Source organism: Rhinoraja longicauda, chromosome 18, assembly GCF_053455715.1.
Source record: "Rhinoraja longicauda isolate Sanriku21f chromosome 18, sRhiLon1.1, whole genome shotgun sequence".
In the NCBI taxonomy this organism is placed as follows: domain Eukaryota; kingdom Metazoa; phylum Chordata; class Chondrichthyes; order Rajiformes; family Arhynchobatidae; genus Rhinoraja; species Rhinoraja longicauda.
Genome location: NC_135970.1, coordinates 16,915,661 through 16,932,929, shown reverse-complemented (window position 1 = coordinate 16,932,929; position 17,269 = coordinate 16,915,661). Strand labels below are relative to the sequence as shown.

The following is a 17,269-nucleotide window of genomic DNA, read 5'->3' as shown; positions in this document are numbered from 1 at the left end:
CGCACAGCCATCTGGACTACACTTCTTCCCACCCGGTCCCCTGCAAAAAGTCTATCCCCTACTCCCAATTCCTCCGTCTACGCCGCATCTGCGCTCGGGATGAGGTGTTTCACACTAGGGCTTCCGAGATGTCCTCGTTCTTCAGGAAACGGGGCTTCCCCTCCTCCATTATAGATGAGGCTCTCACTAGGGTCTCTTCTACATCTCGCAGCTCCGCTCTTGCTCCCCCTCCCCCCACTCGCAACAAGGACAGAATCCCCCTCCTTCTCACCTTCCACCCTACCAACCAGCGGATCCAACATATCATCCACCAACATTTCCGTCACCTACAACGGGACCCCACCACTGGCCATATCTTCCCATCCCCTCCCCTCTCTGCGTTCCGCAGTGACCGTTCCCTCCGTAACTCTCTGGTCCACTTGTCCCTTCCTACCCAAACCACCCCAACCCCGGGCACTTTCCCCTGCAACCGCATGAGGTCCCTTTACCTCCCCCCTCAACTCAATCCAAGGACCCAAACAGTCTTTCCAGGTGAGACAGAGGTTCACCTGCACCTCCTCCAACCTCATCTATTGCATCCGCTGCTCCGCAACTTATTTACATCGGCGAAACCAAGCGCAGGCTCGGCGATCGCTTCGCTGAACACCTGCGCTCGGTCCGCATTAACCAAACTGATCTCCCGGTGGCCGAGCACTTCAACTCCCCCTCCCATTCCCAGTCTGACCTTTCTGTCATGGGCCTCCTCCAGTGCCATAGTGAGGCCCACCGGAAATTGGAGGAACAGCACCTCATATTTCGCCTGGGCAGTTTGCAGCCCAGTGGTATGAACATCGACTTCTCCAACTTTAGATAGTTCCTCTGTCCCTCCCTTCCCCTCCTCCTTCCCAGATCTCCCTCTATCTTCCTGTCTCCACCTATATCCTTCCTTTGTCCCGCCCCCCTGACATCAGTCTGAAGAAGGGTCTCGTCCCGAAACGTCACCCATTCCTTCTCTCCCGAGATGCTGCCTGACCCGCTGAGTTACTCCAGCATTTTGTGAATAAATTGATTTGTACCAGCATCTGCAGTTATTTTCTTATAATAGTTAGATTTATGAAACTTTAAATGCCTCTCAAAACTACGCTGGTTCTGTCATATTATTTTGTAATCTTATCCATGTCCTAATATGACATCTATATTCAAATTTATACCTGTATAATTTACTCAAATTGAAGATTTTTTTTCCAAATGATCTAGTGCCATGAGATGACATTAGACCTGCAGTCAATGTTGAGGATTCCCAGGTTTAATCTCCCATCTGCATAGCACTGTGCATGCTCCATCATGGGTCTGTTCTACTGGTGAAACAAGGTGCTTGTGGGGACTGTAATTTGTGAGGGCAGTTAAAGATCTACCACACTGTTACGAGTTTAGAGCCACATGTTAAGTTAGAAGGGTAGGAATGGCAGATATTGTCCCCTGAATGATATTAGTAAATTGGATGGATTTTATGACCAACCAGTAACCAAAACAGATGAACTGAATCTGAATCACAGATGCTGCGTTGATAATTTTTTTTTTTTTTGGGTTACTGGGCTGGTAAATTAACCAATGCATCATCAAACACTCCACCCTCCTCCACAAAAAGTATTGCTAGTCTATCTGAAAACTAACTACGTCATGATTGATCTGGATTATTCCACCTGAGAATTCAGGACTGCCACATCGGCAGGTGCAAATATGGAAGTTCCTAACTTGGCCAGAGTTCCTTGCCATCATCATTCCAGTGCACCCTGACTTACATACTGCTCAAGGAGTATAGCTTTGCAGGAAGCCTGTCTCACTAAATATGACACATTAGATTAGATTTGGCACGGGCTCCATTCAATTAAATGTTTGCACAAAGTAAATTTCTGGTATTTTACTTGTTATTGAATGAAATTAAATATATTTATGTTTAAAATATATAATTCTATGATTAATTTTCAATGGCTTGGTAAATTTTGGCATATGTTAGATATCAAGTGTGAATGTGACTGCGACCACTCTGTGTGGCAGATTAGCACACAACATCCCCTTGTCTTACCTTCAGTATCTCTGTGAGGTAGGTTGCAATGGTTCTCAGCAACATGCGGTTTGGCAACTCCTTGTTGCTCTTCTTTGCTGCAATGTATGTGTTACACTGGCTCACGAGGGTGCGCAGCTCCTCTATCACTGTGCGGGTGTCTATGTTGTCACACAGTGCTCTGTGCACAGCTGCTTTCTTCTCATAAAAACTTTAATTGAAAATAATGAAATGTTAGGTAGAAAACTATATTGTTGGTAATTACTTTCATTTCTATTTGAAATCATATTTTTTTTAAATTTCAACATGGCATCATGATTGGAGGACACGATGAACTATCTACAAATACATTCCCGAGTCCTCCCCAACACCAAGTCCTGGGTGAACCAGGAGATCCATAATCTGCTTAGGGCGAGATCTGTGGTGTTTCATACTGGCAATCCAGAGATATGCATCGTCCTCGTATGACCTCCTGAAGATCGTCACAAGAGTGAAGAGACAAGTCAGGACTAATCTGGAGTCACAAACAGATGCTGAACAGCTAAGGCAGAGCATGTACACTGTTGCCTCATACAGGAGATACCGGGTAGCAGAAGGTGAATCCAAGTAAAGCATCTAGCCCGCTTGGCATGTGAGGCCAAGTGCTAAATACCTGTGCGGACCAATTGGCTGGAGTATTCAAGGACATCTTCAATTTACAGCTTTTCCAGTTTGAGGTTCCCACCTGTTTCAAAAGGGCATCTGTCACACAGGTGCCCCAGAAGAACATGGTGATCTGTCTCAATGACTACCACCCGGTCAGACTTGCATCAGTTGTAATGAAGTGCTTCAAGACTTGGTTATGGCATGAATCAATTTCTGCCTCAGAAAAGATCTGGATCCATCCTCTTCAATCTGCCTATCACAACAGCTTCACAGCAGCTGCTATATAGACATAAGGAGCTGCCGATGCTGTTTTATCAAAAAAGACAAAGTAGTGGAATAACTCATAGGGTCAGGCAGCATCTCTGGAGGAGGTAGATAGGCAATTTCTGATCATAGAAACAAAAACAAAAAAATAGGTGCAGGAGTAGGCCATTCGGCCCTTTGAACCAGCACCACCATTCAATATGATCATGGCTGATCATCCAGAATCAGTACCCTTTTTCTGCTTTCTCCTCATATCCCCTGATTCTTTTAGCCCTCAGAGCTATATCCAACTCTCTCTTTAATACATACAGCGACTTGGCCTCCACTGCCTTCTGTGGCAGAGAATTTCACAGATTCATAACTCTCTGGGTGAAAATGTTTTTCCTCATCTCAGTCCTAAATGGCCTACCCCTTTTTCTTAAACTGTGATCCCTGGTTCTGGACTCCCCCAACATCGGGAACATTTTTCCTTCATCTAGCCTGTCGAATCCCTTAATAATTTTATGTTTTTATAAGATCCCCGCTCATCCTTCAAAATTCCAGTGAATATAAGCCCAGTCGATCCATTCTTTCATCTTATGTCAACCCCGCCATTCCGGGAATAAACCTGGTGAACCTATGCTGCACTCCCTCAATAGCAAGAATGTCCTTCCTCAAACTAGGAGGCCAAAACTGCACAGGTACAGTCTCACCAGGGACCATACAACTGTAGTAGGACCTCCTTGCTCCTATACTCAAATCCTCTCGCTATGAAGGCTAACATGCCATTTGCTTTCTTCACTGCCTGCTGTACCTGCATGCTTACTTTCAGTGACTGATGTACAAGGACATCCAGGTCTCGTTGCACCTCTCCTTTTCCTAAACTGACACCATTCAGATAATAATCTGCCTTCTTGTTCTTGCCACCAAAGTGGATAACCTCACATTTATCCATAATATGCAGCATCTGCCCACTCACCCAACCTATCCAAGTAAATAGCTGGGAAAGAGGTGGTGCGGGACAATAGGTGAATACAGGTGAGGGGGGTGATGGGTGGACAGAGTCTAGAGATGAAGACATCTGGGCTGTGAGATAAGGAGGGAAGAGGTGTGAAATGTGAAAGTATATGGAGGGGATGGGGCAGGGATGGAGGGGAAAGGGTGTTAGGCTAATGAGAGAAATGATTGCTCCTCCAGGTAGGCAAAGGGAATGGGGAAGGGGGTGGTGGGGTTGTTGGTCAGTTACCTAAAAATGAGTATTTTAATGTTCATACTGTTGGGTTGTTAGCTACCCAAGCGAATTTGAGGTGCAGCAACTGGGAGATCCAACTGTGGACCAAGCACAAGTGTTTCGCGAAACGGTCACCTAGTCTAAGCTTGGTCTTGCCAATGCAGAGGTCACATTGGGCATACCGAATGCAGTAGATGAGGTTAAAGGTGGTGCCTGTGAACCTTTTGTCCCACTTGAAAGGGCTGCCGGGATGTTCAGCTGTTGCAGGCGGCAGTACCTGAGAGGTGGTGGTTCACCACTATCCCATCCCGAATTCATCACCAAGTTCCAAAACCTGGGCCTCTACACTCCCTTGTGTACCTGGATCCTTGACTTCCTGAAGAAGGGTCTTGACCCGAAACGTCACCCATTCCTTCGCTCCAGAGATGCTGCCTGTCCCGCTGAGTTGCTCCAGCATTTTGGGTCTACCTTCGATTTAAACCAGCATCTGCAGTTCTTTCCTACACTCCTTGACTTCCTCATCGGCAGACCTCAATCATTGTGGATCAGTAACATTTCCTCCTCCAGACCATCAATACAGGTACACCTCAAGGCTGCGTGCTTAGTCCTCTGCTCCACTCTCTTTGCACGCACAAACTTGACTTGACTTGAATTTAAAGTTATACAGAAAAGGCTTGGAAATTAGGTCTGTTGGCGAGAGAAATAGGTCACCTTCTTCCTGATATTCTCATGCAATCAAATTATTCAAAATGAAATAGAAGACTGATATTTATTTTTAAATGAAGTGAGTAAACATTTTTATTGCCAATGCAAAGAAGGTCACATTGGGAGTACCGAATGCAGTAGATGAGGTTAAAGGTGGTGCCTGTGAACCTTTAACTGGCCAACAACTGGTCTGGAGATGCAAAAGACCCACAGTAATTTCCTTAATATACTTAGTTTTGATTACAATACTGTGGCACTGAGGAATGTCCATTAATATTCAAAAGTTACCACCTACAGACAGTTAGTAGTTTGCCTTGTGCAATTGATTTTTAAAATATCATCAGAATAAACTGCTTTTAAATAAACTCTTCTCTTAATTCCAACCAGTTTCCCCCCTGTTGTCTACTGAGTGTTTGGCACCAGACTTGTTTGAGTTCCCATATTCTCCAGTTTATTTGGAGAGGCATAGCATCAGTTTTTATCTCTGTTGCAAACGCCTCCCCATTTCTGATCACAATCTCATGCTGTGCCAGTATGTTTGCAAACTCACCATACTTTGGGAGCCAAGTTCCCCACTAAATACCTTTTCTGCCAGAAAATAAAAACAGAAAATTCTCTGAATACCCAGCAGGTCAGGCAGCACATGTGGAGACATAACCAAAGTTAACATTTCAGATTGGTTCATGAGTTCTGAAGTTATCGACCTGAATATTAACCCCATTTTTCTTTACATAGGCATTGTCTGACGAGACGTAGTGTTTCCAGGATTTTCCATTTTTATTTCAGATTTTGCAGGGTTTTTTTGCTTTTGGATTCTTTCCATTATCTTCCACTTCCTGAACCTCCCTGGCATCAGACCATCTATTATTGAAACCATCAGTCGTGACTCATGACCAGATTAAACTATTCTCATGATCTCCTACTTTCCACTCTCGAGTTTGTTTTAGTTATAATGCCAATGTCTTATCATGAGCCATACTTGCCTACATGTTCGTCATGACCAATACTTGTTCCAAATTCATTTGGCACTTATATTGTCACACTGGAGTTCCTTGCCAAAGCCTCGTCATCTCTTCCCTTCTCTGTTAAGATCTTTCTTAATCCAATTTTTTTACCGTATTTGGCAACATCCAAAATCTTCTTCATTGATTTATTTGTCAATTATTTATCTGTAACCATTTTACACTCACAGGATAAGAGTGATATTGGTAAAGCCACCATTACCTGCCACTGAACTGAATGGTTCATTTACTCTGCAAAATATTATTGAATCTGACAGAATTTTCACTGTCACTGATACTGGATTTTCATTTCAGATAGTGTTATTTGTTGAACTAAAACTCACTCGGTTTCTAGGTGGAATTTAAATTCATAATTACAGATCATTGATCCTAAACCTCTGCATAGCAATCCAGAAAGACAGCCACAATCGTGGGTCAAGTGTTTGGGAAAATTATATGTCAACGAGACAACATAATGGTAAGTTTTGGTATTATTATAAATTCCAGAGAAGCTGCCTGACCCGCTGAGTTACTCTAGCACTTTGTGTCTATCTTTGGCATACACCAGCATCTGCAGTTTCTTCCGATACTATAAAATATTATTTGGTTCAGTTTTAACCAGCATACAGAAGAAACTTGATTCCACATCGATATACCTATAAAGACAGCTTATTGTTGGACCAGGCAATTAGTAATGAAAGACAGCTTATTTTATTTATCCCTGATGTTGCATGGAAGTGTGCCCATGGATCCCACCTGTTTTTACTTTTTCCTCAATATTCCTTCAAGAATATGCTTAAACTACTTCCCAGCTTTGAATGGACACCATATGTGCAATGTGGATGACTCAAAATAGGGCCCAATTCAAAATTAGGCAAACCCAGTTCTTTGATAAAGCACAAAATAGATATAGGACAGGATCGTGGGCATGATTTGTGAATAAATTTGCTTTCAGCCACTGTTTGCAAGCAAATCACATGCTGGTTTATCATAGAATGTCACTGAGACAACCGACTGCACTAAAGCTGCTGCTCTTGAATGAGATCAGCAAAGGACACACTCCAGAAATCAAAATTTCCATTAAAAAAAAAAATTCACTAAAATTATTTTAAAAAATACACACAATACATAATTCAATGATCAATCATCAGAGTTGTAATTGTTTATTCATGTCTAACTTTTCCAGCAGTGGCTGATTACAAATAGATTCACTCAAGTCAATGTCCACCCCAGATATACAACTGGTACTGACCGTTTATTGAGTGCCACCTCCTTCTCTTCCCACTTCTCAAACTGTCCTGTGATATCTGTTGGAGTTCGTAAAATATCTTTGACATTCAAGAAGAACTCCTGTAAAATTAATATTGCTCGTCTCAGAAGACACACTAAATAACCTGACGCGTATTTAACATTAAGGATATGTGCATACACAATTAATTCAACTGAATACATTTCAGTATTAAACATTGTCACCACTCCTTACAATGCAGTCAGGAAAAATGCAAGGGAAGTTACAAAAAGAAAGAGAGTATGAAAGATGATTAGCCAAAATATTTTTCTCAATGTATTTGTCAATGGTGTGCAAGAAGTGCTGAGATCAGCAAGTTGGAAGGTGAAAGGGTCAAGGTTATGTTATTGGTCAAGTAACACATTTCATTTTTTCACGGGGTGTTGCAATTTAAGATTGCAGAACATCTGATGACACAGAACATCTAGTGCAGGATACCCATCTATGACACTTCAAATTCCCCATTCATGCAACTCTCTCCCCATATCACCACCAATGTCCCCTTACACAAGCAATCGCTTCCTAGTTCACTTTCTTCATGACTTCTAGTTTGCCCAATGACCAATGAGAAAAAAGCCTGCTTTGTTTCTCATGGCACCTTTTGTGCTCCAGATTAAGAGCTTTCACCCAAGAGTCGGTCACTACATTAGGCCAAGCAAAAAATGCTGTGGACTATGGGTCTAGGTATCCATGGCCGAGTGGAATAAATAGTCTCAGATAGTTCACAAAAAGTACTCTGAAAATACTGTGTGAAGAGGATGCAAAAAGTTTTCTCTTTCAACTAGACTGAGTAAACTAGGTAAATTGAAATTAAACCCTCAGTAGGTCACCTAGTAGCTGTGGAAAGATGTTGAGCTAATGCGGTACATAGGGTGTTTGAATGCACAGGAATGACTTGGTTCATGAGATGTTAAGATTTTAAATAAATGTTCCCAAAATATAAGGGCAGCAACCAAGCTCTGCAGAGCAAGGTATTCATGAACAATGCCTGTCTCTGCTTGCTGGGACATTGAACTATATATTGTACACACTTGAATAGTGACTGGTGTCATTCCTTTGAGCTATCATGAACAAGAATGCACTAATCTGATCAAAAAAGAAATAACCTTGTTAACACATTTTGATAGGATTTAACAGGAGTGGATAAGGAATCAAAAAGTTACAGATACAATTTCTTCGACACAAGGAACTGTAGATGCTGGTCTACAAAAAGATACAAAGTGCTGGAGTAACTCAGTGGGTCATGGAAGCATATCTGGAGGATATGGATCGGTGAAATTTCAGTTGGGACCCTTCTTCAGACTGACTGCAGTAGGGGTCAGAAGGCTGGAAAAGAGGTGGGGGTGGGACAAAGCTTGGCAGTGATAGGTGGATATAGGTGAGGAGGCATTTTTGATTAGCTGATGGCAAAGTCTAGAGATAAAGAGGATACAAATGGGTGTAAGATAAGGAGAGAAGAGGAATGAAATGAAAAGCCCGATAGGGGGAAGATGGATTGTTGAAGAAATGGGTGTGCCTCCTATGTGGGACACAAGGAAGGGGGAGGGAAGAGGAGGGTGGGGAGGGGTGTTACCTAAAATTCCTTTATGTGCATCTCAAAACACAACACAAATTGAGACAATGCTGAACTCAGCGAAATTGAGTAATGAAATGAGATAAATATTTATGTCAATGAGAGAAAAGGATTAGGTTTGGTGCTTCATGAAGTAAAATACAAGTTGATGGGAAAAATACCAGCACCCGTTTAGAATCATAGAGCTACATACAATGAAAACAGGGTCTTCAGCCAACTCATCCATGCTGAACAAGTTGACAACCCAAGCTAGTTCCACTTGCCTGGGCCAGTCTTGCCGACCCATGCACCAGTACAAGTGTCTTTTAAATGTCATACTTATACTCGCCTCTACCAATTTCTCTGGCAGCTCGTTCCATATATGATCTTATCCCACTGACAGTACGAAGATGTTGCCGCTCGGGTTCCTTTTAAATCTTTCCTCACTCACTCATCTTAATCTCTGCTCTCTAGTTTTAGACTCCCTTACTCTAGGAAAAGGACTGTAGCTGTTCAGCTAATTGATGTCCCTCATGACTTTATATGCCCCAATAAAGGACATCCCTCAGCTTCCTATGCTCCAGGGAAAAAAGTCCTAACCTATTGCTATTCCATCAATAAAATATAGCCCACAGAGAACTAAATTCATATAAATCATTATTTATGATGAAATGATGATGCATAAAACAGACTTACATTCAAGAACTTCTCGTATTGAATTGCAGATTCCATGGTATTACTGGAATAATCCAACGTATCTTTCCATGAATGCATGAGGAATGCCAAACGCAATTGCCGACCTGTGATCATGTAACATCGACATGAGGTTAAAACAGAGAACTGAAGAAACCATGTCAAAGAATAGAAATACTGAAAAAAATCTATAATAAAACTCCAATAATTCAGCACTCTCTGGACTTTGGTATTGCTACACTAACAGATTTTAAAATCTATTTGAATTCATTTTGTTTTACAAAAGGACACAAAACACTGCAGTAACCCAGCAGACCAGGCAGCATCGCTGGATAGCAAACTTCACCGTCAACTGACTTCAGCCTGAAGAAAGGTCTCGACCTGAAACATCGCCTATCCATGTTCTCCATCTGCAATTCTTTGTTTCTTCACTTTTTAAAAGATATTACATCGTATTATAATATATTTTGCAGTGAACCCGATAGTTGAAAGAGTTCACGGGATCCAGGGCTCCAATGCTATTCAGGGAAACATGTAAAACATGACCTGTGCTGATTCTGAACTATCCGGATGTCTGAATGGTTTGATGGCTGATTATTGGAGCTTCATTCTTGTAATAACAGCAAAGACGTTAATTACTTGTATTTGCATTCAGTGCTTCCTTGATAGTTATAAAATTTTTTAAAGATTTTGACATCTTGCAGCCTGCTATGGTTAGGTGCCCAGCGTGGAGGAAGTATCGAACCCAGTGGTCATTTTCAAAATATGCCTGTGGACAGAAAGAGATTATTTTCAACACAACTACAATCAAGAAGCAAAACATAGTACAAACCAATACTATGTTCACACTCACAGCCACCCTGTGTAACTGCAACATTTGATGTGACCCGGGTAAACAAAAAAGATGATGAATTGAGAAATAGGACATTTTTTTACCATTTCATTTAAATATGAAACTTAAGGTCATTAAGATGAGGAATTTTGGTTCTAAATAATTTACCACTTTTTCCTTAGTGGGCACCAACATTAAATATTCTGGTAGCATATGGGAATAAATTTAGAATAAACATCCCTAGATGGTGTCTATCAAGCAATCCCAAATGAGGTAATGTTCATGGGAAAGCTCCAACTAATTTGCTACAGAACTTGCAGTAGGTTTCAGCTATGGCTCAGCTGGTGGCACTCATGTCTGAAACAGACGGTTGTGCTTTCAAGTCTCATTTCGGAGACTCCGCAATTCTAAACTGCCATCCACTGCAGTACTAATGGAGTGCTACATTTTCACAGCAGCAGTTTCTCAGGAGTAATATTGGCCTAGGCCTCCACTGCTCTGCTGGTAGACATGAAAATCCATAGCACAATTTTAAAGTGCAAATGATGTATCTTTCAATCAACATCACAAAAAAAATGTTTGATCATCAATTCATGGGTGCATGCTCACATTTACATTAGGGCTTCTACAGTTTATGAAGCATTTCTTAAGTAAACTGCTTTGGAGCATCCTTGTGAAAAGTATGTTAAAAGTCAGTTAAAAAAAAATCACCATCTTCTGAACAGAAAATGTTCTGTGCTACTTTAATGTGTTCATTCTGTTGCTTCCTGAAAATTGACAAGAATTGTGAATTACGGTCTGTTTTCCTCTGCGTGACTCATGACAAGAAATACTTCCCACAAACCTATTTGCACAGACACCTTAAAGAACATTTTTTAATCTCCTATGTTTCTCACATGATGTTTGCCCTCAGTGATAGGTTGAGGACATCATGCTGTTAGCCTTTGTAGGTGAACCCATAATCATCAGCTGTATTGACTGAAGGAGAAGAAACATCAGTAAAATATATATATTTATCTTATACCAATGTTTTTTTATAATTATTATCAAAGCAGAAATAAGTATTGAATTTCTTGAATATTTTCATGGTTCTCCATACGTATGGGCATGACTGAATTCCATCTAATCAAGTCTTTAAGTCTTTGTTGCATACGTGAGGCAAAGCTATTGTAATATTTATACAGCCTGATAGATCAGCCTTTGTTTTGCTTCTTTTCAGCTATCTACCTAAAATGTATCAAGAGGAAATAAAATACATTCTTCAGAGCTCCAATTTACAATCCCAATGTTCTGCCTATGTTCCACTTTCATAAGAACAAGATGACGTGTGCATTATCTTACAAAATATGGAAAGAAGTCTTAATTCATTACAACATATTTTCTGAGAAGTTTATACGTTACGCAGGACTAATTGTCCACAGGAGCTTCTGTGCAATACATCTTTCTAGCTTCTAAACACTATGAAGGTTTTACCTTAAGATCACAGAAATGTTTTCAATATCCAAACTCCAAATGATAATTACCTCAGACTGTGCCAACTCATTGTCATGGTGAGGAAACCTCAAGTCAAACCCTCCCCCATGAATGTCCATGGATTCTCCCAGAATTGTACCCGCCATTGCTGAGCATTCAATGTGCCAACCAGGACGTCCCTGCCAAGATAAAGAGAAACAGGATAATAACATTAGATTTAATAATCCTGCTGAAAATTGTACTGTGAAATGTGAAATATCAAGCACACGAAGAGAGGTTAACAGAGGGAATAGTATCTGAAAAAGAGGAGTTGAGTATAGGAGCAAAGAGGTCCTTCTGCACTTGTACAGGCCTTTCGTGAGACCACACCTGGAGTATTGTGTGCAGTTTTGGTTTCCAAATTTGAGGAAGGACATTCTTACTATTGAGGGAGTGCAGCATAGGTTCACGAGGTTAATTCCCGGAATGGCGGGACTCTCGTATCTTGAAAGATTGGAGCGACTGGGCTTGTATACTCTGCAATTTAGACGGATGAGCGGGAATCTTATTGAAACATAAGATTATTAAGGAATTGGACACGCTAGAGGCAGGAAACATGTTCCCGATGTTGGGGGAGTCCCAAAACAGGGGCCACAGTTTAAGAATAAGGGGTAGGCCATTTAAAACAGAGATGAGGAAAAATCTTTTCACTCAGAGAGTTGTGAAGCTGTGGAACTCTCTGCTTCAGAAGGCAATGGAGGTCAATTCCCTCGGTGTTTTCAAGAGAGAGTTAGATAGAGCTCTTAATGATAGCGGAGTCAAGGGATATGGGGAAAAGGCAGGAACAGGGCACTGATTGTGGATGATCAGTCATGATCGCGCTGAATGGCGGTGCTGGCTCGAAGGGCCGAATGGCCTACTCCTGCACCTATTGTCTATAAAAAGTGGAAATGACACAGGCTCCAGCCACAATTTTTCTTTAGACATGGGAGTGATGTGAAATCTAGTGAACCTGTTGGAACCTGTTCCAAACAAAGGAGATTGATAAGTTTTTTAAATAACAACTGGGTCAAAAATATTCTTGGAATAAAAGCTTGGAAAGTTCTAAATAAATAAAGCAGTATTAAGATAAAATCCATTGACTTAATGATCAACTTCTTTGGAAACGTAGCAGTGAGGGTTGATGAAGATAGCGCAATTGATAGTTAATTGCTTTTTCAGAAGGTATTGACAAGGTCTTATTTCCTGGATTTGTAAGCAAAGGTAAACCCCATGAAATTGAAGTGGCATTGGCAATGGAGATTTGAAATCAGGTGACAATCAGCACATCAGGCAACATCACGAGAGAAAGAGAGCTAATACTTCAGATCGATGATCTATCATCAGAACAGAACCAGAAAGTATATATAAATTTTGCTGAATAATGCGAAGAACTGATAAATTTATTATTTTTCCTGATTGGGGGAAGTATATAGCTGTGCACCACCGAATCATGACAAGACCACTGTGTGTGTGTGCACGCGCGTATATATACACACACACGTTAGGACCCGTTTCCATGTTGTATCTCTAAACTAAACTATATTGACCTCCTGTGTTGCATCATTCTATGATTGATGTTACATTGGAAAACCACACCTGAAAAGTTGAAAGCTGAAGTGTGGAATTGTTAATGCTACAGTTTAAGAGGCCAATTACAGGCATCAGCTACCCTCCATGTCTGGAGCTATCAGACTGAAGTTGGTACCAAATGATGAGTGAATGTTCTAAATCAGTTTCAATTCCTGCATCAACTTAACTAGAGTCATGGAGCCATGGAAACAGGTGCTTTGGCCCAGCTTGTTCATGCCATTCAAGTTGGATAAGTTGGGCCAAATCACCTGGTTCCAAGTTGGCATAATGGGACTTGCCTGCATTTGGCCTATAGTCTTATAAATCATTCCTATACATATATTTGTCCAAACGTGTTTGTAAAGTCGTATTGTATCTGCTTTTGTAGCTTCCTCTGGCAGCTCGTTCCAGATGCAGACCACCTTATAAAGTGTGCTGGGTGATGTGACAGTTACAGGACATGTTTCTTACCTTTCCCCAGGGTGAATCCCAGGATGGTTCACCAGGCTTAGAGGCCTTCCACAGAGCAAAATCATTGGGAGATCGCTTCTCACTAAGCCGGTCAGCTGAAATACTGAGATCACCTAAAAAAGTCAAGAATATTTTCTGGTACTCAAGAGAAAGTGAAATGAATAATTTCATCTTTTGCTTGTTGTAGCCTCCCATTCACCCTCATGAATTACAAACAGAAGGTGGTCACCTAGTCCTGCAGGCCTGCTCCACCATGTAATAGGATAATGCTATAATCGATGGCTGATGCCAAATCTTTTTGAACGCATAAAAGTAAATACTCTGATGAGATTTCTTGATCACAGCATCAGTGTGAAGGGACGAGGTTAGGTTGCTGGTGACATGGATGCAACTATCAGGACCATGACAGCTTCTAATCTCACCTCTGTACTTCGATTATAGTCAGCAAAGTTTCAACTTCTTGCTTACAAGTAGTTATCTTTGCCATAAACGTGCTCAAAGAATATTTTTTCACCACCAGTTGGAGGAAGAGAGCTCAAATGACCTTTAGATGGAAATCGTTGCCTCATCTCTGATCTATTTTTAAGCTGTCTCTCCTCGTTCTAGATTATTTCACAAGAGGAAACCATCTCGCCACATCCACGTAGCAAAGTTGGCTCAGAATCTTAAATGTTTCAAAAAAGTCCCCTCTGACTCTTCTGAATGCCAATGGATACATGCCTAACCTGTCCTACTTTTTTTTTTAGAACTACCTACCATCTCTGAATTGCATCCAGTGACTTTTTCTTTAAATAAATAAATGATGAATCATAGCATAACCTCTCTGCTTGTGTTTTCTTTTTAACAATTTATGTAGGTGTCCTGATACCTTCAGGGATCAGTGCTGCAAATCTCCAAGAACCGTCCATTTTTAAACTTCTTACTATACTATACCGTTGCTTTCTTTGCCTTCCTAAACACATTGCCTCTGGATTTAATGAAATTTGCTGTTCCATGCCCCACCCCCCTCATTTTAGCCCCTTAATATTAATCTATAGATTACAGTTTGTCCCATTTTCATATGACACTGAAGGAGTCTGTTTGTCCCAGCAAGTCCATACTGGCTCTTGGCAATTCCCATCAGTCCCATTCGCTCACTTTGTTCCTCGTAATCCATTTTCTCCACATGCCCATCCACACTCCCCATTTCAACTGGCACTTATCTACTCTGGAGGCATATTACAGTAGCCAATTACATGTGTATTCACAAGAACTGGCCTATAAAAATGTACTTGTTGCTACAATTCTCACCTTCTCCTTCGTGTAGTGCTTGCTGGTCTCCAACAGCCTCTGGCACCAGTTTGGCATATGAATGTTTTTCATTGCTGTCAAATTTCACTGTGTCAAAGTAGACAGAACCATTGGAGATATACCTGGTGGAATATAATCCAGAGACATTTATTGAACATAAACAACAAGGTACTGCCCAAGGTTAAGATCTCCTAAGTCTCAAAGAGCGTGGAAACAGGTCCTTCGGCCCAACTTGCCCACACCGACTAACATGTCCCATCTACATTAGTCCCACCTGCCTATATTTGGCCCATATCACTCCAAACCGGTCCTATCCATGTACCTGCCCAGAATCTTTAACTACTATTTCCTCAAGAATTAATCAATTTTCTCAATCTAACTATCATATGTCTGCTCTGAGATCATTGAGGAAGATCAGGCTGATTTTCATGAGTTCATAATTTATCTATTATGGCAATCCCGACTGTGTCAATCTCTTCTTTTCTACCCTCTACTCCAGGAAATCTGTAAAACAGTCCTTCGGCATCTTCCTTGTTTCTTGGCCTTCACCGTCCTTTGGACAAATTCCATTACTTTATTCCATTACAAATTCCATTACTTCCAGATTACTCCAAAGACGTACAGGTATGTAGGTTAATTGGCTGGGTAAATGTAAAAATTGTCTCTAGTGGGTGTAGGATAGTGTTAATGTGCGGGGATCGCTGGGCGGCACGGACTTGGTGGGCCGAAAAGGCCTGTTTCCGGCTGTATATATATGATATGATGATATGATATGATTATTTTACATGTTCATGAGGAAATTCTTCTTCCTGGGCACCTCCTTGAATTCATCTTTCATGTTCCACCTACTTTAAATTTAATTCTAGTTTTGAGGAGATCATAGATCTCCAAAACCAAAGTTACCTGAACAACTCCCATCTCTTCCAGGACCTCTTTTTACTCCATTGAGCCAATCTTTTTCCCGAGCGCTACTTTCCTTAACTAACCCTCATCCTTTGATTTTCTTCAAATCAAAAAAATATATACATTTATATATTTCTGTCTTGAATACGCTCAGCAATCAATGCAAAGATTCACCACCTCCTGGAGAAGAAATTTATTTTCATCTCATTTTGAATAGCAGACTGCTTATTTGGAAACTAAGCCCTACTTTTAGACATTCAGTTGTAACATCATTGCTGCATTACCACCGGGTGGCGCTGCGATGGCAGTCTCCTACAGTCTGTCTTTTTCATCTTTTTTTGTTATTTTTAGTGAGTTTTAAAAGTATGTGTTAATGCTCTCTAGTTTGTTTTATGTGGGGGGCGGGTGGGAGGGTCGAGGGAAACTTTTTTTCAATCTCTTACCTTGCCGGAGATGCGATTGTTTTCCGGATCGTATCTCCGGTCGCTCTGCGGCCTAACATCGTGGAGCTGGAGGCTTTGCTCGGGGCTGACTTTGAACCACACCGCGGGGCATGGACTTACCATCAGAGCGTCCAATTCCTTGCCTGGGATCGACGCTCCAACCGTGGCCTGCGGACTATAACATCAAGGAGCTCGCAGTCTCAGGTAGAGACTGATGTCGGGAAGCTCCAAATCGCAGGTTTTCCGCCAGCCCCGACTCGGGGTAGATCACCTGGCGCGGGGGAGCTGAGATTCCCCCCCCCCCCCCCGATGCAGGAGCCTGATCGCCCCGACGTGAGGGCCCGACCACCGGTTATGGAGTCAAGATCGTCCCGTAAACGGAAGGTTCAAGGCCCCCGACCGCGGGAGAACAAAGAAGAGAAGAGATTGAACTTTTTTTTCACCTTCCATCACAGTGAGGAATGTGGAGAAGTCACTGTGATGGATGTTCATGTAAAAATGTATTTTGTGTGTTCTGTTGCTTTTTATTGGTATGACTGTATGGCAAATGAAATTCCTCGTATGTTGCAAAACAAACTTGGCTAATAAAGTATGATTATGATTATTATTATCCACCTTGTTAAAATATATTTCAATAAGGTTGAGCTCTAATATTGGACTCCACGTTGAGCATGAACATATTCCACACCCAGAGGGATCTGGATAAGGTTGGGTTTATAATTGTCTCATGTGTCAGTTCTGACCATAGGCAGCTCACTGCTGGGAATTTCTAGTCCTTTATCTGCTCAATCCGCCTACCTGATCTGGTTCCTCAATTATCTTGCCTGTGTCACAGTTGAATTAGAACTCAATGAGTTTCAATGAA

The 17,269-nt window shown here is 41.5% G+C and overlaps 1 protein-coding gene across 3 annotated transcripts in view; it reads right to left on the bottom strand.

Moving 5' to 3' along the window:
- Positions 1-17,269, bottom strand: part of cars1 (cysteinyl-tRNA synthetase 1) — a 58,385-nt gene that overhangs the window by 18,713 nt on the left and 22,403 nt on the right. For all 3 annotated transcript variants that reach the window (XR_013548428.1, XM_078415170.1, XM_078415169.1), the window contains 7 exons: positions 15,059-15,180; positions 13,769-13,881; positions 11,758-11,886; positions 10,042-10,171; positions 9,406-9,509; positions 7,122-7,219; positions 2,066-2,255 (listed from right to left, as the gene is read on the bottom strand). Coding sequence is in view for 2 of the 3 variants with exons in the window: in XM_078415170.1 (XP_078271296.1) it covers positions 2,066-2,255; positions 7,122-7,219; positions 9,406-9,509; positions 10,042-10,171; positions 11,758-11,886; positions 13,769-13,881; positions 15,059-15,180 (886 nt within the window). In the remaining variant the exon portion in view is untranslated. The remainder of the gene's footprint in view (positions 1-2,065; positions 2,256-7,121; positions 7,220-9,405; positions 9,510-10,041; positions 10,172-11,757; positions 11,887-13,768; positions 13,882-15,058; positions 15,181-17,269) is intronic.